Source organism: Gorilla gorilla, chromosome 4 (genome assembly GCF_029281585.2).
Source record: "Gorilla gorilla gorilla isolate KB3781 chromosome 4, NHGRI_mGorGor1-v2.1_pri, whole genome shotgun sequence".
In the NCBI taxonomy this organism is placed as follows: Eukaryota; Metazoa; Chordata; class Mammalia; order Primates; family Hominidae; genus Gorilla; species Gorilla gorilla.
The window spans coordinates 33690007-33710073 of record NC_073228.2 but is presented as its reverse complement, the minus strand read 5'-3'; the positions used below and the strand labels follow the sequence as shown (position 1 = coordinate 33710073).

Here is a 20067-nt window from a genome sequence, read left to right as displayed (position 1 = left end):
TGTGCTCTTCTCCCCAGTCTAAACCTTATTGGTGCAACCTATAGCAATTTTTACCAAGTGTGGCTGTCTGTTCTCCTAGGTCAGACAAGACTGGCAGGGGGACAGCCACACATGAGCAACAGAAGTGACAGCTGACAGGTTGCTATGAATCCAAGAGGTAGAAAAAAAGTCAGTCCCGGAACCATTTCACCACATGATACAAAAATGGAGGTTTACAACAATGACTTTGAACCAAATCAGGTTAAATCACATTCAGAATCTTGTATCCAAATAGCAAGGAAGTATATAACACATTTTTAAAAATTTAAGCTAGGTGTAGTGGCACATGCCTGTAGTCCCAGCTACTTGTGAGGCTGAAGCAGGAGAATCTCTTGAGCCCAGGAATTCAAGGCCAGTCTAGGCAACATAGTGAGACCCTGTCTAAAAAAAAAGAACCACAGAAAAACAAAGAAAAAAACAAAAAAAAAACCCCAAACCAAACTTTATCTTATAAAAAACGAGAACATAAAGATTAAAATTTTAAAAAAACCTTGGCCAGGCACAGTGGCTCACGCATATAATCCTAGCCTTTTAGGAGGCTGAGGCCGAAGGAACACTTGAGGCCAGGAATTTGAAACCCTGTCTCTACAAAAAATACCAAAAATACTCCAAAATGAGCTGGGTGGAGTGGTGCGCACCTGTATTGTTAGATACTCTAGGAGCTGAAGTGAGAGGATTGATTGAGCCCAGGAGCTGGAGGCTTCAGTGAGCTACAATCATGCCACTGCACTCCTGCCTGGGAAACAGAACAAGACCCTGTCTTTGAAAAAAAAAAAAAAAAAAAGCCCTGGTGCTTGAAGGAAAATGTTTCTGTTTTGATTCAGTTTTGATGTATTTATGTATGACATATGTGGTGGAACACCTATTACCCAACAATGCTGGAAGGATGAAATTCTTGTCACACCTATCTAGAACTTACCTAGAGATAGGCAACCTTGGATAATGACAATTCCTTACATACTTAGTTTACAACTCTCAAATTGCTTTTGCCTAAATTATTGTATTTGATTTTTTTTTTTTTGAGACAGGGTCTTGCTCTGTTGCCCAGGCTAGAGTGCAGTGGCACAACTGGGACTCACTGCACCCGTGACTTCCTGGGCTCAAGTGATCCTCCTGCCTCAGCCTCCCAAGTAGTTGGGACTACAGGCATGTGCCACCACGCCCAGCTAATTTAAAAAAAATTTTTTTAGTAGAGACAGGGCATCGCCACTTTGCACAGGCTGATCTCAAACTTCTGAGCTCAAGCAATCCACCCGCCTCAGCCTCCCAAAATGCTGGGATTACAGGCGTGAGCCACCACACCCAGCCAAAGCAAACTTTTTATTTGAAGTATAACAGTGAACAAATCCTAAGTATATAACAATATATTTCCAGAAAGTGAACTGACCTACATAACTAGCATCAAGATCAAGATAAAAGGCCGGACGTGGTGGCTCATGCCTGTAGTCCCAGCAGTTTGGGAGGCCGAGGTGGGTGGATGGCTTGAGCCCAGGAGTTCGAGACCAGCCTGGGCAGCATGACAAAACCTCGTCTCTACCAAAATATAAAAATTAGCTGGATGTGGTGGCGGATGCCTGTAGACCCCGCTACTTGAGGCACTGAGGTGGGAGGATCAACTGAGCCCAGGAGGTTGAGGCTGCAGTGAGCCATGATCATGCCACTGCACTGCAGTCTGGGTGACAAAGTGAGACCCTGTCTCCAAAAAAAAAAAAAAAAGTGAAAGAAAATAAAAGAAAGAAAGAAAGGGAAGGAAGGGAGAAAGACAACAAAGAAAAAGGAAGGAAGGGAGGAAAGAAAGAAACAAAATATAACCAGCACCTTAGGTGCTTCTCATACCCTCCTCCACCACCACCTATCACAGCTAACCACGATCCTGCCCTTAACATCATAGTTTTGTCAACTGCACTTCCTAGACAAGAAACTTCATTTTAGAGGTGACTTGGGAAAGTCACAGGGTTGGTGGCTGGTGGAGGCAGCAGGGCCAGGACTCTGCCCTTAGTTAGATACATGTATTTTCATCACACAAGTCTCAGTGTTCCAGTGGGGTGTGACGGTGCCATCATCAGTCTGCAGATGGAGGGAGGTGAGGAGGAAAAAGAGAGGTTGGGAGGTGTGGGGCACACAGGTCAGCAGGTGCGTAAGAGCTGCTGGAGTGGAATAGAAGATGCAGCCAGGGGAAACTCATGAAGGGCTAGACTGGTTTCCCAATGCTCTGCACAGGAATCCTTGAGTAAATCCCAAGGATCCCCTCCCTGGGCCATTGCCCCACTGCCTCCATCTCTTTGGCTAATTTTAGACTTAGGGACTAGAGTGGTGGGATTAGAGTGGTTGGTGGGCTCAACGTGTAGGGACAATGTGTTGTAATAACTTCACTCAGAAGAAAGCTAATGCCTCACACTGGTTCTGTTGAACACTTATGGAGGGAAAAAAACTTGCTGTGTTTGTGGACAACTATGTCACAAACAGTTAGTAGCCCTAAACTTGGTGTGGACATTATATTTCTTGAGCTGAGGCTCCACTACTTGATTATGGCTAAAACACTTTAACTCTTTTCTTCCCTGCCCCGAGACAGAGTCTTGCTCTGTCACCCTAGCTGGAGTGCAGTGGCACGATCTTGGCTCACTGCAACCTCCGCCTCCCGAGTTCAAGCACTTCTCCTGCCTCAGCCTCCCATGTAGCTGGGATTACAGGTGCCCGCCACACCTGGCTAGCTTTTTATATTTTTAGTAGAGACGGGGTTTCACCATCTTGGCCAGGCTGGTCTTGAACTCCTGATCTCATGATCCACCCACCTTGGCCTCCCAAAGTGCTGGGATTACAGGCATAAGCCACCGTGCCCAGTCAAGACACTTTACCTCTTTGAGTCTCAGTCTCATCACCAAATAAGGATGTTAACTAGTTCCAGGGTTTCTGTGAGACTCAAATGAGATACTGGATGTGAAAGCCCTTTGTCAACTGTATTTGGGTTTGTTTTGTTGTTTTCTGAGACACGGTCTCACTCTGTCCCCCAGGCTGGAGTGCAGTGGCGCCATCACGGCTCACTGCAGCCTCAAACTCCCAGACTCAAGGGATCCTCCCACCTCAGCCTCCCAAGTAGCTAGGACTACAGGTGTACACCACCATGCCTAGCTAATTTTTTGTTTTTTTTTTTGTAGAGATGGGCTTTTGCCATGTTGCCCAGGTTGGTCTTACACTCCTGGGTTCAAAGTGATCTGCCCGCTTTGACCTCCCCAAAGTGCTGGGATTAGAGGCATGAGCCACTGCACCCAGCACCTTTGTCAACTGTAAAAATATTTACATGAAAGGCTTTACTGATACTAAACATGAACCAGACTTCCAGACAAAGTTATTATTAGTCTGTTCTTAAACATGACCTACCTGCCTCTTTGATAGAGACCAGATGTCAGGGAGGGGACCTGAGGATCAAGTAGCAGGCTGCAGACAGACTAGGAGTAACAAGGCAGAAGCCACACCAAGAGCAAAGCCTCAGTTCCCAACCCTGGTGAAACTGCTCCCCTCCAAGACCAGACCATCCTGACCCTTGCTCTATCAGCTACCAGTCCTTTCTTGAGCTGGAGGCTGCATTATCAATGCACTGCCACTGAGCTCCTCAGTGTTCTGGGAGACCCTAATTCCACAGTATGTGGCAGGGAGGAAGCAGGGAATGAGGCAAGGGCAGGCAAGGGGAAGGCAGCCTGGCTACTATTCCTAGTCTCTGTCTGACTTGCGTCTGTCCTTGTTGAGCTAGGGAGGTGGCTTGCTCTTCAGGAGAGAAGCCAAACTACTGAGCAAGACAACAAGGAGAGATCTTAAGATGCTATGCACTCAGAACTTCAGCAGCCAGGATGGGACTGAAACTCTGACAGACACAATGGGCCAATGGGGCAGGACATAGCTCTCATGGCCGCCCTCATAGCCATGGAAAGCAGGGCAGCAGTACCAGGACTGCCCACTCCCAGGGAGCTGTGAACCAAGTCCTTGTCTTAGTTTCTTTGGGTTCCCAGTAGAGGATGGGACTCCAGCACCTTTCTGCCTGTCTGGGTTGCTGAGTGGCACCACCTGCATGTTCAAGTACCAGAGAAAGCAAGAAAGCTAATTCAGCAGCAGCTCCCAGGGAGACCCCACTTGGCACAGTCTGTAGAGTCCAGGAAGGAAAACAGGCCACCCTTCCCCCACAAGCATCAATGCCTATGCTATGTCTTTTGCTTCCTGTGAGACTGTCAGTTAGGGCCCAGTTCAGTGTAGGGCTGAGGCAGCCTGAATGTGGTTATTTGTGCAAGCTCCTCTTGCCTCCCCTCCCCACAACTGTTTCCATTCTCACCAAGCAGCCACGTCCGGGTCAGACACCCAGGACAGCAGCTGGGGCTTTCCAAGGGACTTTTTGAGAAGCTAGTGAAAGTTGGGTGTTGGCTGCACAGCCTGGGCACTTGCTGAAACGCACTTCTTCCATCTGGGACGTAAGCTCTAGCCTGGCAGGGTTGCTTTCAGGTTGAAATTGAACAGAAATCACCACCCATGGAGCTTTCTGTTTGCTGGGCTGGGGAAATCCTTGAGAAACTCAGTTTGGAGTTGGGGTTATCTGACCATTCCCTCAGAGCTTGAAGGCACCAGAGAAAATGGTTTTGGTTTGAAGACCATGAGTGGACATGAGCAGCCCGGCCAGTCCCAGTTTCCCTCCCATAGGCCTATGTGAGGACAAGGAAGGGGAGTAGACAAACTAATCAGAGTCAGGTCAGCATCTCTCCTCCTTCCCACACTCTCCAGGCCACAGGTTAACAAGCAAAATCAACTCAAGAGCAACACCAGGTGGCTGAGACACAAAGCCCTAGCACAGGCAGCTCTGCCCTAGCACAGCACAGCTCACCCTGCAGTTGTGGTTCTCAGCATTTCCCCTACTATTTTGGCTGATTGTGCACATATTCCATGTATTGAAAAATGGCCCAAAAAGGAGAGCAGAAGTATTTCACCTTTATAATACTTATATAATTTTCGCATAGCTTCATTTCTACAATCACAACAATCCTGAGGTAAACAGGCAGGGTGCAATCATTCTTTTTAGAGGGAGAACAAGGAACTTAGGGAAATCAAAATGGGGATACTAACAGGATTTCTGTGGAAATTTAAATGAGAATTTGTGGTAATTTTTTTTATCCTAAAACAACTCACCTTGGCCGAAAAATGGGATGTTACCCAAGGTCCCCTACTAGGCTGGAGGAGAAAAGGACCTACCTCCTACAGGGGCACAAACAAGGGAGACTAGGACTCAATGGTCGCCCAAGGCCCAAGGGTCTCCAGTGAGTGCTTGAGACTGGCCTAAGGTATAGGAAGAGCAGTGAAGAGAAGAAAATAGACAAGCAGGGGAGGGAAGAATTATTAAACATGGTCAAGGAGCACTCTACAAAGCCTCAGGATTTCTTCAAGGGATACTGCTGTGCCAGGTCTCGAGGGCAGAAGGATACAAGTGTGAGACACCAGGGCCACCAAGTTGATGGGGTTACTGAGCCTCTGGATCAGCACCCTCTGATAGGAAGCAAGGAAGCACACTAGAAAGGCTGCAATCCCAGAGGCTGAGACAGTCAAGAGGGAGTAGAAGGGCCTCTGCTGCTCTGGAAAGGTTCTTATAAGGCAAATAAGCTATTACTGTGCCTAAGAGAATGGAAGAGGGAGGCAAGGCAGGTGTCATGGCCTTCAGAACTTTCTCGAGGTTCGTATTTATTGACATTTGACCTAGAGTCCTTGGCATGGGGAAGGCACAGACCTGGGCCACGGGTAGGAAAATCAGCATCCTACTCTCTCCTCAATTCCATCTGTTAATCCACCAACCCAAATCCCTCCCACCCCACCTGTAGTCCAAAGAAGATAAAATGATAAAATGATGTGCTGCTCTCTCAACAGTCAGCTGAGTCTGAATTGGAGGGTAGGAAGTATTTGAAGTTCTGTTCATTTAGTTCCAGAACAAGAAATAAGCAGAGGCAGGAGGTGGAGAGCAAAGATGCTGGCAGCCCTGCATCTTGCTAGGTCTTTATAGCTGTGTCTCTGGATTTGTAGGCCACTCCTCGACTTTTCAGCTCCCGCACGATTCCTGAAGCAGGAAAAGAAACAGTTCTGTGAGGTAAGATTCAGAAGGGTAAGATAGGCCACTCAGCTGCCACCTTGAGGGGGTACTATAAGCAAACTGGAGTTCCTAGACTACTTATCAATCGTCTGCTTGGCCAGGCACGGTGGCTCATGCCTGTAATCTCAGCACTTTGGGAGGTCAAGGTGGATCACTTGAGGTCAGGAGTTCAAGACCAGCCTGGGCTACAGAGCAAGGCCCCATCTCTACAAAAAAATTTTAAAAATTAGCCAGGTGTAGTGGCTTGCACCTGTAGTGCCAGCTATTTGGGAGGCTGAGGCGGGAGGATCCCTTGAATCCATGAGTTCAAGGCTGCAGTGAGCTCTGATAATGCCACTATACTTCAGCCTGGGTGACAGAGACTCTGTCTCAAAAAAAAAAAAAAAAAGGTCCTGCTTAGTTGACTCATTACTAGTGAAGACCCAGGCAGGTGTTCGGTAAGAATGAGAAGAGAAAGAGGGATACATGTAGTCATCAAAAGCAAAGGTTCTAAGCCAGGCACCTATAGTCCCAGCTACTCAGGAGGCAGAGGTGGGAGGAGCACATGAGCCCAGGAGTTAGAGAGTCCAGCCTGGGCAACATAGTAAGACCTTGTCTCTAAAAAAAAATAAAAAACAGGGCCGGGCGCGGTGGCTCACGCCTGTAATCCCAGCACTTTGGGAGGCCGAGGCGGGCGGATCACGAGGTCAGGAGATCGAGACCATCCTGGCTAACATGGTGAAACCCCGTCTCTACTAAAAATACAAAAAATTAGCCGGGCGTGGTGGCGGGCGCCTGTAGTCCCAGCTACTCGGGAGGCTGAGGCAGGAGAATGGCGTGAATCCGGGAGGCGGAGCTTGCAGTGAGCTGAGATTGCGCCACTGCACTCCAGCCTGGGCGACAGAGCCAGACTCCGTCTCAAAAAAAATAAAAAATAAAAAATAAAAAACAGAAACAGCAAAAATTCTGGAGCCAGAATGCCTGGATTCCAATCCTGGCTCCTCATTTACTAGCTGGTGACCTCCAGCAAGTGATTTAACCTCTCTGTGCCTGGTTCCCCCCATCTGTAAAATGCTGAACCTCATAGAATGTGAGAATTGGCATTAATTCAGATAAAAAAACTTCTGCAGAGCTTTACAGTAAATGAACATTGGCTGTTATGATTATTATTACCTTGGGGCAGGCGACCAGTGACTGACACCGCATATACACCTGGCTTAAAGTTACCTGAGACAGAAGAAAAAAGATACAAGATTACAGCGAAGTTAGTTAAGACTCAAGATCAAATGGAAGCTTAAGCTAAACATTAAAGAAGTGATGCAACTCCAAGAGAAGAGCTATCCCCTCTTTTGGCTACAAGTGTTAAATGACAAGGCACAGGACACTGCTTCCCTGTGTTTCCTACAACCCGATCTTTCCCACCCTGAGGTCACTCATCTTGCTGATTTCAGACTCCCTAATGGACCTGAGGAACAGTAACAACACTACAACTAAGCCAAAAGGAGAAAGGCCGACACTTACTGACTCGCTGCCACTTGGAGACCCAGCTGTCCTCTGGACTCATCATTGCAATGATTCTAGGGAGGGAAAAGAAATGGAGAGTCAGCCTGAGCCTCCCTGGGCCTGAGCTCAATTCTGAGAGAGGAATCTAGGAAAAAGCCAAGTACTGAGTCTCCACTGGAAAGCTGGAAAAACTGCCTTCTGATGTTGGGATGAGGCTGACTCAAAGCTAGGACTGACAAAAGTTCTTCATTCTTATGTCCTTGGCCTGCCAGCCACAGGTCAGTTTCCATCCCCAAAAGATTATCTCACTCGGCTCACAAACATCCTTAGCCTAACATTCCCTAGAAAATGAGACGGCTTTAGGACTAGGGGTCCAATAGTTACAACTAACACAACTACAAGGGGTCTAGGGCCTAGTGCAAAGAGGAGGGTGAGTCAAAACAACAGATCCTCCTACTAGAAAGGAGTTCAACTTGGCTAAACTTTTCCTCTTAATGACCTATACATATAGGGACCCCTCTAATGACCTATACATGTGGGGTTCCCTTCTCAGAACCTCATCAGTAAGCTGAGACTCAAAGGTTGAGATAATACATGAAAAACACCTAGCACAAAGACTAGCACAGAGTAGGTGCTAAATAAGCATTAGCTCTCCTCATTATCCTAATAGTCCTTCCCAGGTAGCTGTGATTCCAGAGGAATGGTAAGGCTATTCAAGGGCTAGAAGATGCTGCTTGAGCAAGATGGGTAAGCATTTTTGTTATTCAATGCATTCAATCAAATGCTTACTGCCTGCCTATTGTGTGGGTGTAAGCACTGACATTTGTTGACTGCCTCAATATGCCTCCCCTCTTCTCTCAACAATCTTGGATTCTTATTTGAGAAGATTCCCTTCCCATCCAAATCCTACATTCTCAGCCATGCGCTGTTAAGTGGAACCGACCCTACCTCCAGGGGTGACAAGCAGAACACTAGCCCCCAGCCCTGCAGCCTGATGGGAGATAGGCATGTATGCAGGCCATCCTCATGACCACAAGTATATTCTTCTCTGTCCTTCGCAATCTATCTTTTTAGCCTTAGGGTCCCTACAGCCCAACCTTATGATTTAACCTAAACAGAATTCCCACTGTTCTCCAAAAACATCCCGGTTTTCCCCATCCTAAGCCTTTGCTCTAGTCACTCCCTTTATTTGGAATGTTCTCTGTCTCACCTCAACTTCCTCAAAAATCCCAAACTTCTTGCCTTAAGAGGAAAGTACTACCTCTTCCAATTCTGGTTGAGGTCATCTAGCCCTCTTCCGATCTTTAATTTGCCCACTCTTTAAGACCTAATATGCACTAGAATTATACAAATAATTCCTACAACCTAACAACAAAAAAACCAAACTGAAGTAAAAAATGAGCAAAGGCCTTGAATAGGCATTTCTCCAAAGATATACAAATGGCTATAAGCACATAAGAGGCTCAACATCACCATTCATTGGGGGAAATGGGACACCAAAGTCACACCCATCAGGATGGCTATTATTAATAAATAATAAGTGTTGGTGAGGATGGGGAGAAATTAGAACCTTTGGGCACTGTTGGCGGGAATGGAAAATGGTGCAGTTGCTAAACAGTATGACAGTTCCTCAAAAAATTAAACACTGAACTATCATATGATCTAGCAATTTCACCTGTGGATATACAGATGATCCCTGACTTACCTTAGTTCAACTTATGATTTTTCAAATTTATGACTGTGCAAAAGTGACATGCATTCAATAGAAATCGTTTTCAAATTTTAAATTTTGTCCTTTTCCAGACTAGCAATTCAGTACAATATTCTGTCATGATGCTGCGCAGCAGCCATGAGCCACAGCTTCTGGTCAGCCACAGCAACATAAGCGTTCTGAGCACATTTAAAGTAGGCTAACTTATTATATTCAGTAGGTTGGGTGTGTTAAATGCACTTTTGGCTTATATTTTCAACTTATGATGGGCTTATTAGGTTGTAACTCCTCGGAAGTTGAGGAGCATCTGTACTGAAAATAATGAAAAGCAGGGACTTGAACACATATTTGTATACCAATGTTCACAGCAGTATTACTCACAAATAGCCAAAAGGGAGAAACAACCCAAGAGATCATTGATGAATGAATGGGCAGCAGAACATGCTATACACATACAAGGGAATATTATTCAGCTCAAAAAAGGAGGGAAGTTCTGTTGCATACTACAATATGAATGAACCTTGAAGACATTATGTTAAGTGAAAGAAGCTACAAAATGCTACTGAATGAGCCCATAGGTACCTAAGGGTGCCTAAGGTGGCTAAATTCATAGAGACAAAGCATGGTGGTTGTCAGGGACAGGAGGGAGGAGAGAATGAGGAGCTAGTGTTTAATGGGTACAGATGAAAAAAGTTCTGGAGATGGATGGTGGTGACGGTTGCACAACAATGAGTATGCACTAATGCCACTGAATTGTGTATTTAGAAATGGCGACCGGGCACAGTGGCTCATGCCTGTAATCCCAGCACTTTGGGAGGCTGAGACGGGAGGATCACCTGAGGTCAGGAGTTCGAGACCAGCCTGGCCAGCATGGCAAAACCCTGTCTCTACTAAAAAAGTACAAAAATTAGCTGGGCGTGGCGGTGGGCGCCTGTAATCCCAGCTACTCAGGAGGCTGAGGCAGGAGGCGGAGGTTGCAGTGAGCTGAGATCGTGCCATTGCAGCCGGGCGCTGTGGCTCACTCCTGTAATCCCAGCACTTTGGGAGGCCGAGGCTGGTGGATCACGAGGTCAGCAGTTCAAGACCAGTCTGACCAACATGGTGAAACCCCGTATCTACTAAAAATACAAAAATTAGCTGGGTATGGTGGCAGGTGCCTGTAATCCCAGCTACTCAGGAGGCTGAGGCAGAGAACTGCTTGAACCTGGGAGGTGGAGGTTGCAGTGAGCCGAGATTGCGCCACTGCACTCCAGCCTGGGCGACAGAGCGAGACTCCATCTCAAATAAATAAATAAATAAATAAATAAGTAAAATGGCTAAAATGGGCCGGGCATGGTGACTCATACTTGTAATCCCAGCACTATGAGAGGCCAAGGTGGGCAGATCACCTGAGGTCAGGAGTTTGAGACCAGCCTGGCCAACATGGTGAAACCCCGTCTCTACTAAAGATATAAAAATTAGCTGGGAAAAATCTCAGCTACTAAAGAGGCTGAGGCAGGAGAATTGCTTGAACCCAGGAGGCAGAGGTTGCCGTGAGCCGAGACTGCGCCATTGCACTCCAACCTGAGTGGCAAGGGCGAAAAGTCTGTCCAAAAAAAAAAAAAAAAAGCAACAGCTTTTGGGCAATGATCTACCATTACTACACCTCCCTTCCCTTCATTTTCAAAAAAAATTTTCATGCATTTAACAAACATTATTAAGATTACATTCTTTCTTCTCATGTTAAGTCTTTGAAATCTGGGGTATATTTTATATTTAAAAGCATGTCTTAATTTGGACTAGACACATTTCAAGTGCTCAGTAGCTACACGTGGATAGTGGTCACTGTATTAGATGCATAGCACTAGTATGTCCCAAAATAACTGTTGAGGCTGGACACAGTGGCTTACACCTATAATCCCAGCACTCTGGGAGGTTGAAGTCAGAGGATCATTCCACGCTGCAGTGAGCTATGATCATGCCACTGCACTCCAGCCTGAGCCACAGAGCAAAACCCTGATTAAAAAAAAAAAAAAAAAAAACCCACACAAAATAACCCCCAAAAACGAATGGCTGGGCCCAACTAGGATTAACACTTGCCCTGCATTTACTTCTCTGGGTGCAGGTTGGGTAATGCAGAAGTGAATGATGGAAACTGAAGCGGCTTACCCATCAAAGGAAGAGCTAGTGCAGTCATATACCATCTCTCGGTTACCCTTCATTTGTAGATATGCATCACAATTGTCACAACCATCATATTCAAACTGGTCTATAGTCTGGGAGTGAAAGAAAAATAAAGAAAAAGGAGAGATAAACATGAACAAGACCAAGAGAAAAAGTAGCTTTCTCAATACTTCGACCTGCTCAATTTCTTGTTTCCCTATGTTGACTTTGTATCCTAAGGTTCCCCACCTACTACTCTCAAAGCTCCATTCCTAAGTCCCACCCTCCCACTCCTTCCTCTCTTGTTGCCAGTTCCGTTTTATCTATTCCTTTCTCTAGTCTACTCAGGGTCAGGCATCCTTTCCGACTACTCACTCAGCAGTGGATCCCCACCCGCCTCTGACTCCCAGTGTCTTTCGGCTCCAACGTAAGTTCACCGAACGTCTAAGAGCTGAGGATTCAAAGGCATGTAAGACCGCCCCTGCCCTCAGCTGCAAGACCTGTCCGCGATCCTACGAGGTAAACGATGGCCTCCTTCGGCTTCTCACTCCCCCTGCCACCTCTGAGTTCTGAGACTTACTTTTCTCTTTACTGTCCCACAGCCCCATTCCGCCCTCTTTCCCCGACCTTGGTCCCCCATGGGCCCTACAACCAGGTCCCCGACTGACACCTTGACCAGCGAACACAGCAAACAGGCCCGCAGATGCCGCAGGTCCTTCGGCACCGTCTCCAGGGCCATCTTCGCCGATGGGAAGAACAACAGAGAGCTAGACGACCACAGCCTGTGCACCCGCAGGAAGTAAATAGTTCGTTACCCAGAATGCCCATCACTTCCGGCGCTTAGACTTCCTCTTCCGGTGTGGGCGGGCGCCAGCTCCGCCCCTACCCCCGCCAGAGGAGATGGTTTCTCCCACCGGCAGGCGGGGAGGCTGGGCGCCCGCCGCCACCTGGGCCGGGGCGCGTCGCAGCCACCTGAGCCCGCCGAGGGCGCGGCGGAGGCTGTGTAGGGTAGTCAGCGGGCCCCCGGGGCGGGGGGGCGGCTGCGCTTGCGCGGGAGTGTGTCGGGCTGACTCGCAGCGCCGAGACGCGGGCCGTTTGATCTGGGCTGGTGGCCCTGGGCGCCGGTCCTGTTCCCCGATGGTAACCCGAAGTTTGTTTTTTTTTGTTTTGTCTTCCCGTTTTAGAAGCATTGGGGGCAGTGAATCCACTGTCTCCGTCTGGATTGTCTCTGCAGAGACCGAGAAGAAATCCAGGGACAGCCCCACCCCTCCTTCCTAACTGCGAGAGCGCTATAGGGTTTCCACTTGCTTCCCACAGGAATGCTGGCCTGGGAGCTACGGCGGAAGAAAATGCGTATTTATCTTTTAAAACTCCGTCTGTTTGCTCGTTCCGGCTGAGAATTTATACTTTGCGCAGTTCTTAGCGCTTAGACACGGTTCCTTTACTAAAGACCATTTGTAGGAGATTAGGTGTCCTTTTTTTCCCTTTCATTTCACCGTCTAGGAAGCGAAATGCCTTGTTCTATAGGCACCAAACCACCACCCCTACCAAACCTTTCTCGGGGAAGCAGAAGGGGAACTTGTGCCTTGTGAGGAAGCGACAAAGGCCCCTTCTGGCCCTGGAGACTTCACGCCAATGGAGCACCAGCTCTCTGTCCTCGCAATAGCCCGAGTGCAGGCAGAACGCAGTCATTTGTGTTTATCTGAGAGGAGCTTTGGGATATAAATAGTTTCAGGCCCCGCTGCTCTGTCATTCCAGCCCAGCCTCCTGACTGAGCTGCTTCCGGGCGGGCTTGCTTCTTGTTGGCGGTCCCATGCTGTGTTCAGACGGGCTCTGTGACAGGTTTGGATGTTTTCTATCACTGAATAAAACTTTCCACTTTGGAACATATTTTCTACACTCTATTATCTCATGTAAGTCCTGCAACAACTATTAAGTAGGCCCATTTTATGGACTGAAAAAGCGAGGCACAGAGTATTTGCCCAAGGTCTAAGTCACTGAAGTATGATAATGTGTGAAGTGAACAGTATAATAATATGACTGAAGCACAGTAAGAATCCAGTCATGCTTTCTCCTTCCCTGATCTCACTAAGCCACACTTTTAGGGGCTTACAAACCAGTTCTTATTGCCAAGCCCTCTACTCTACCCTATCCTTTCATGAATCGGAGCCTAGCCTCTGATAACAGAAATAATTTACTTCTCTTGATGTAGAAAGAGATGACGTTGTTACCCTGAGTGACAGTCACGACAGAACAAAACCACAAGACCAGACCACATTTGTGGATAAATATATTAGCAAATAAATATATTTCTTAACATAGTGCCTGATTCAAGCGTCTGTCTGGTTCAGATATAAATACCCATGTGGGTACCTAGGTGCTAGTCTCCCCACTAACTGAGGGAAAAAGGTTCCCAGGTGGGGTCCTCTGCCCACTTTGCCACCACATTCACATTCCAAATGGGATAATGCCTGAGGGGCCAAGCGTGGTCAGGCTGCCCTGGGGTGAATGTCACCCTGATGAGGCCCATCAGCTCTTGTCCACTCAGTGAGGCCAGACTTGTGCTCTAATCCACTCTCCTGTGGGTCCCTGGCCTGTATGGCTTATACTGGGGAGCTGGGCCTCTGGGCTCTCCAAACCCAAGGGTCACACTTTGCTTTTCCTTTATTGTCCCCATTTTCCATCCTTGCTCTGAGACAAAACTTTTCCCAGAGAAGAACTCTTTGTTGTCCCCGCTCAGCTGTAATTCTGCCTTTTCTACCTTCATTCCATCCTTCCTCTGCCCAGATGAAGTCCAGCAGAAATTCCTCCTTTCTACTTGCTCTGGGACTCTGAGACAGGAAATCTTCAAGGAGGAGTTTTTCCCTCCCCACTATTCTTATTCTCAACCCCCAGAGGAACCAAGGCTGCTGTACCCACCTCAGGGACAGAACTCCACACTATAGTGGGAAAGCTTCAGGGACCCCTCCTTTTAGTGCTCAGGGATCACCTATGCTACTGGTCCTTTTGGCAAAAAAGGAAAATGATAGAGCCAGGGTTGCCCCTGATGTAGCAGCCTTACTGTGGAGGGGCCAAAGCTGGTGTTCAGAGCTCACCCAAGGAGGGAGGTGATAAGGTGTCATGCGTTCTGCTGAACCCACTGGCTGGTATGAACATGAGGCTTGGGGTGAGGGAAACCAAGTAGGGGTTGGAGAAGGAGCAGCACCTTTGTAACACCTGGCTACCCATAGCTAGCTTTCTGCCCTCAAAAACTCAGCCTTCAAGGGATCCAGCCCACACACGCCACAGGCAGCAGCTGGTTGCCTGGCTGGACATGGATTTGCTGCACTGCAGATGTTTTCTGCAGACAAGGTCTGGAGCTGGAGCAGGAAACGGCACCCTCTCACCCTCCACCATCACCAGTCCTCTTCCAGTGCTTCTAGGAAGTACGGCAAAAAGAATGGTGTTTGCTGTGGTCCTTTCCTTTCCCAGGAGCAGGACTCTGTGCCAGGTAGGGCCCAAACACATCTGGAGCACACTTTTGGTTGGAGCTAGGCCTGAACATCTCACACAGCCTGTTCACACAGCTCCTCGAGTTCCTCTTCTGAGCCTGTATTTAGAGAGAGGGGAGGAAAGAGGTCATTGAGGGTCAGGCGAGGCACCTGCTTCTCTCACCTGCAGCAGAGTGTGGCTGAGAGGGGACCACAGGGAGGGAGAAGCAGAGACTGTCTGGAAAGGGTGGTTAGATTGAAAGCTAAGGGGGCCCCAGTTGGGACACAGGGGAGAGAAAAACAAATCTAAAGAAATATACATAGCAACCAGTGTGTTACCAATACTTACTATTCATTTATTCACCCAATAAATATTAAGCATTCGTTGTGAATTTGGTCTGCTACCACGTGCCAAATAGAAGACCAAAAAGAATAAGCAGGGACCTGGTAACCTTTTTGGAGAGAAAGTATGAAAACAAATGGCCATTACGCCAGTGGGACAGGACAGGAGTCATGAGAGATGCATTAAGGAAGGAGAGAGACCAGGTCCAAGTGCAGCAATCAGGAAAAGCTTCCTGGAAGTGGGGATAAATGAGCTGATTCTGTAGGAATAGGTAAGAATTAGATTTATGGGAATAGAGAAGGCAGGAGAATATTCTGGGCTACAGGAACTACAAGAATTGTTTACCCAGTTTGGCTAAAGCATGGGCCTGGGGAAGGGAGGGAAGAGAATAGAAAATAAGGTTGAGAAGGAAGATGGGGGCTGGCTGGTGCAGGAACCTTTGAGGCCAAAGCACGTTGGATTTTTCCTCTCTGTGGACAAACAGAACATTTGAAGATTTCTGGACAGTTTAGTGTAAGTCAGATGACGCTGGCAGCAATAGGGAGGGTAGGTGAGCAGTGGAGCTGTGGTGCATAACTTTATGGGACATACTGGATGGGCAGCACTCAGCCTTCGAGGCCCTGTAAGAGGGAAGGGAAGAGCTAGGAGGCTCCTGCATGGATCTTTAGGGTATACCTAAGACACTGGCAGGGCCATCAGTACTGGACTTGAAAAGAACATGATAAAGCTAGCCAAGATACAGTTAACAGAATCTGGCACTGATTAGATGTGAGAGGCAAGAAAAAGAGAGGCACTGAAACTAGTTCTGAGTTTGAGAGAAAAGGGAGATAGTGGTGTGGTACTGGCAGCACTCAAAGTACACACACAATAGGGTCCGAATGGAATCACAAACACATAGCCAAAGCTTGCAGTACATGGCTCTCTCCCCATGGACCTGGATGTCCTGATTGGCAAGTTCCATGTCTTCAGAGCCTAGCTGGAACCTAGCACAAAGCAGGCATATAGTCAGAAGAAAAAAAGGAAGGAAGGAGAAAGGAAATGAATAAATGAATGAATTGGATGAGGGCAGCTCCTAGGTCCTGCATGAAGAATTCCTACACTGAAGAATATTTCAGGACCTTTGTGTCACCTCCTGGGTTGGAAGGGTTCTAGTGATGGCTGTAGACAAAGAACTGTGTCATCCATACAATGGGGGAAGATGGGGAAGAGTAGAAGGTGGAAGGTCCTGAATGGAAAAGAGAGATATGTGGGCAAGTAAACACCATGTTAAAGTTGAGAATTTACGTGATCACTGCTTATGATATAGGGATGCACTGAATCCCCAAGAAATTTAAGGTCAGTCTTATTAATAATGATGCATTGAAGGGAAGTCCTCCTTGTTCTTTTACCACAGGGGAAGAGAAGAAAACCTAAGGCTCCACAGGGCTGCTGGGAACCACCTGTGGTTTCTCTCTCTCTCTTTTTTCTCGTTACTCACATAGCTCTTCTTATATAGCCTCGTATTATGGTTATGTGTAAATTATTTCTACTATAGCTCCCCCCAAGGAACACTTCTTGGCCTTCTTTGTATTTAGAACTAATACTGAGCTGTGAGCATTGGTAGAACTAAACCAGTTATAAAAATATAGAAACACTTATGTTTGAGCTACTACCCCGGGGACCATTCCAAATGCTTTTTTTTTTTTTTTTTGAGATGGAGTCTCACCCTGTTACCCAGGCTGGAGTGCAGTGGCGCCATCTTGGCTCACTGCAACTTCCGCCTCTTAGGTTCACGCGATTCTCCTGCCTCAGCCTCCTGAGTAGCTGGGATTATAAGTGCCTGCCACCATGCCCGGCTAATTTTTGTATTTTTAGTAGAGATAGGGTTTCACCATGTTGGCCAGGTTGGTCTTGAACTCCTGGCCTCAAGGGATCCACCCACCTAGGCCTCCCAAAGTTCTGGGATTACAGGCATGAGCCATCACACCCGGCCTTCCAAGTGCCTTTCTGATGCCTCAGCCACACCAGCACCTCCCTGGGACCTCCCTGTGATCTGCCAACTAAAGGGGTAGCACCTGGCAGAGCTGGGGTGTTCCTGCACTCTAGCCAGCATGATATGCTGTCCCGATGGTTAAGTATTTTGGTTGTCACCTCTGCTGTATCCTTCTCAGCTTCCATCAACCCTTTGTTGGCTGACTTCACCTGTCCTGAAATATTCAGCTGTAGTCTCCTCTCCCTACCACACCCACTTCCCTCTGAAAACTCACCAGGCTGGGCCGACAGCACCTGGCAGTGCGGATAAGGGCATGGCCTGCCCTCTGTGGTGTCAGAACTCCATTCAGAAGGCCCCTCCCCAGGTGGATGTGGTTCCGGGGGCTGGCGAGGAGTCAGGCACAACCACACTGGCTGTGAATTTGAGTAACAGGGGCCTGGGGTTTCTGGTAGCAGCCTCCTGTCCAGGCCTGGAGGTCCACAGATCAAGGGGTGTGCCTCTGGGGACCAAGGATATGCCACACTGGGGGTGTAATGGGGAAAAATCTGGCAAGCTGGGTGCACAGTTGCATCCTGGGGCCGAGAGCCAGGGGTGGGCTCGGAGGGACCCCCCCGCCTTTTCCTCTGTGGGTGTCGGGCAGAGAGGCTGGATTTTTGCAAGCTGAACAGACTGCTGGTACTGGGGCAGATGCTGGAGGCTTCAACTGGGCCAGGGGCTGGCTCAGGGAGGGCCCTGGGGCACTGTGGGTTAGAGAGCCGCCCCGAAGGGGCTGCTGAGTTGGATCTGGTGACTTGCTGATCAGGAGAAGGTGGCTCCGGCTGGGGCTGTGTCCGAGGAATAGGAGGCCTGGACTGGGGGACTCCGGTTTCTGGGCCAGGCTTCCTGCCATGCCACTGGAACCGCTTTTTGTAGTGGTGGTGCCGGTGGCGGTGGTAGTGGACATGGCTGGAAACCTGGGTTTCCCCTGTGGGCACCACCGAGTCCAAGGAACGAGGCCGAGAGGTCACACTAGGCTGCATGTCCACTCGCTGGGGATCCCCTTTAGGGCTGCAGTACACTAGGGGGTCAAAGTCACTGCTTAGGGAGCTGCAGAAAGTAGAACTGCTGCCATGGACCCCCTGTAGGCTGATGTCCGTGCAGTTGACCACAGAGTCACTGGAAGAGCCATGACAGGGCCCTGAGCTGGAGTCACTGGCTGGCCCATCTGCCAGGTACCCACTGCGTTCTGTGCAATAGCTTTCTCCAGATCCACTGCTGTCAGGGGGCCTGGCCCGGCGTAGGGGCACTGGGCAAGCAGCAGGGTGCTGTGAGGTGGATTGGAGGTGGCTCAGTCCCCAGCCTTGTGCATAGGGGTGCTGGGCTCCTGCCAGGCGCTGCTGCTCTCCTGGAGCCCGGGGATGTGCAGCTCTGGGGAAGCGGTGATGCCGAGGGCCCATGCCTGGCTCCTGGGATGGCAGGAAGGGACCAGGTCGTGGGGGCCGAGCCACTGCACTCCGGGAAGGGCCCAACAGGTAGGCAGCAGGGAGGTGGTAGTGGGCATGGCCGGGATGCTGGCGAATGAGGTGGAGTCTTCGACCTGGTTCTTGGTAAGATCGAGAGGGTCCCAGGGACTGGGAAAATGAATCTCCCTCTGGAAAAAAGAACCAAGAGCATAGATGTTTAACTCTACAAACCTACAGAGAATGCATTCAGAAAGACATGGCTGTAGCTAATCTATTTGACCCTGAGTAGCCTGTGAGCTGAGTTTGGGGGATCAAGGACGTGCCTAAGCTGCCTGTGCTCTGGGACTCCTTTGTTCCCTCCAGTCAGGTTGCCTGCCCTGGGAGGGCCACTATGCGTGTCAATCCCTAAACCTCCCATCAGCCATTTGGAGCTCTTTCACCCAGGGCCACTGTTAGCCCATAGGGCACCTGTGGGTACCTTAGAAAAAGGTTCTCTTTCCTCAAGATATTTATTTCACTTTCATCTTTTAGAAAATTATGTTAACATACTGATTTTGTTAGAATAGAATATTTTATTGCCAGAAAATTGGAATAATAAACATACAAATCACCCAGATTTAGAATCAACAAACTTGCCATGAAATACAAATAATTTTTACAATAATAAAGATTATCTACGGCCAGGCGCGGTGGCTCATGCCTGTAATCCCAGCACTTGGGAGGACGAGGCAGGCGGGTCACAAGGTCAGGAGATCGAGACCATCCTGGCTAACATGGTGAAACCCCGTCTCTACTAAAAATACAAAAAAAAAAAAAAAAAAATTAGCTGGGCATGGTGGCGGGCGCCTATAGTCCCAGCTACTCCGGAGGCTGAGGCAGGAGAATGGCGTGAACCTGGGAGGCGGAGCTTGCAGTAAGCCAAGATCGCGCCACTGCGCTCCAGCCTGGGTGACAGAGCGAGACTCCAACTCAAAAAAAAAAAAAATAATAATAATAATAATAAAGATATCTACATGCCAGGCACGGTGGCTCACGCCTGTAATCCCAGCACTTTGGGAGGCCAAGGTGGGCGGATCACCTGAGGTCAGCAGTTTGAGACCAGCCTGACCAACATGGAGAAACCCCGTCTCTACTAAAAGTACAAAATTAGCCGGGCATGGTGGCGCATGCCTGTAATCTCAGCTACTCGGGAGGCTGAGGCAGGAGAATAGCTTGAACCTGGGAGGAGGAGGTTGCGGTGAACCGAGATCGCGCCATTGCACTCCAGCCTGGGCAATGAGAGTGAAACTGCGTCTCAAAAAATAAAAATTAAAAATTAAAAAATAAATAAAGATATTTACATTTTGAATGA

The 20067-nt window shown here is 48.4% G+C and overlaps 2 protein-coding genes and 1 long non-coding RNA gene across 8 annotated transcripts in view; 1 reads left to right on the top strand and 2 right to left on the bottom strand.

Moving 5' to 3' along the window:
- Positions 1 to 13818, top strand: part of LOC109026966 (uncharacterized) — a 29459-nt gene extending 15641 nt beyond the window's left edge. Inside the window, exons 3-5 of the long non-coding RNA XR_008679727.2 lie at positions 7585 to 12008; positions 12092 to 12288; positions 12674 to 13818. This is a non-coding gene — a long non-coding RNA (uncharacterized lncRNA). The remainder of the gene's footprint in view (positions 1 to 7584; positions 12009 to 12091; positions 12289 to 12673) is intronic.
- SUPT4H1 (SPT4 homolog, DSIF elongation factor subunit) lies at positions 5001 to 12293 on the bottom strand. Its single transcript, XM_004041276.4, has 5 exons — positions 12160 to 12293; positions 11496 to 11602; positions 7655 to 7710; positions 7307 to 7360; positions 5001 to 6121 (listed from the first exon to the last, which is right to left on the bottom strand). Exons 1-5 carry the CDS (start codon positions 12226 to 12228, stop codon positions 6054 to 6056), a joined length of 354 nt encoding a protein of 117 aa, XP_004041324.1. The 5' UTR covers positions 12229 to 12293; the 3' UTR covers positions 5001 to 6053.
- Positions 13767 to 20067, bottom strand: part of RNF43 (ring finger protein 43) — a 64116-nt gene continuing 57815 nt past the window's right edge. For 4 of the 6 annotated variants that reach the window (XM_019027512.4, XM_063706238.1, XM_063706237.1 and 1 more), the window contains 2 exons: positions 17549 to 18904; positions 13767 to 15078 (listed from right to left, as the gene is read on the bottom strand). In XM_019027512.4, the coding sequence (XP_018883057.4) occupies positions 15035 to 15078; positions 17549 to 18904 (1400 nt within the window). In that variant the 3' untranslated portion in view covers positions 13767 to 15034. Of the gene's footprint in view, positions 15079 to 17087; positions 18905 to 20067 lie in introns of those variants that run through there. The other 2 variants (XM_055386778.2, XM_063706236.1) reach the window with 1 other exon arrangement.

Excerpts from the sequence above, each read along its gene's own strand:
- SUPT4H1 (XM_004041276.4), bottom strand. The coding sequence starts at position 12,228 with ATGGCCCTGGAGACGGTGCCGAAGGACCTGCGGCATCTGCGGGCCTGT. Across the intron at positions 7,361-7,654 it reads CTCCAAGTGGCAGCGAGTCA|GTAACTTTAAGCCAGGTGTA; the intron begins GTAAGTGTCGGC and ends CTTCTGTCTCAG. Across the intron at positions 6,122-7,306 it reads CACTGGTCGCCTGCCCCAAG|GAATCGTGCGGGAGCTGAAA; the intron begins GTAATAATAATC and ends TTCCTGCTTCAG.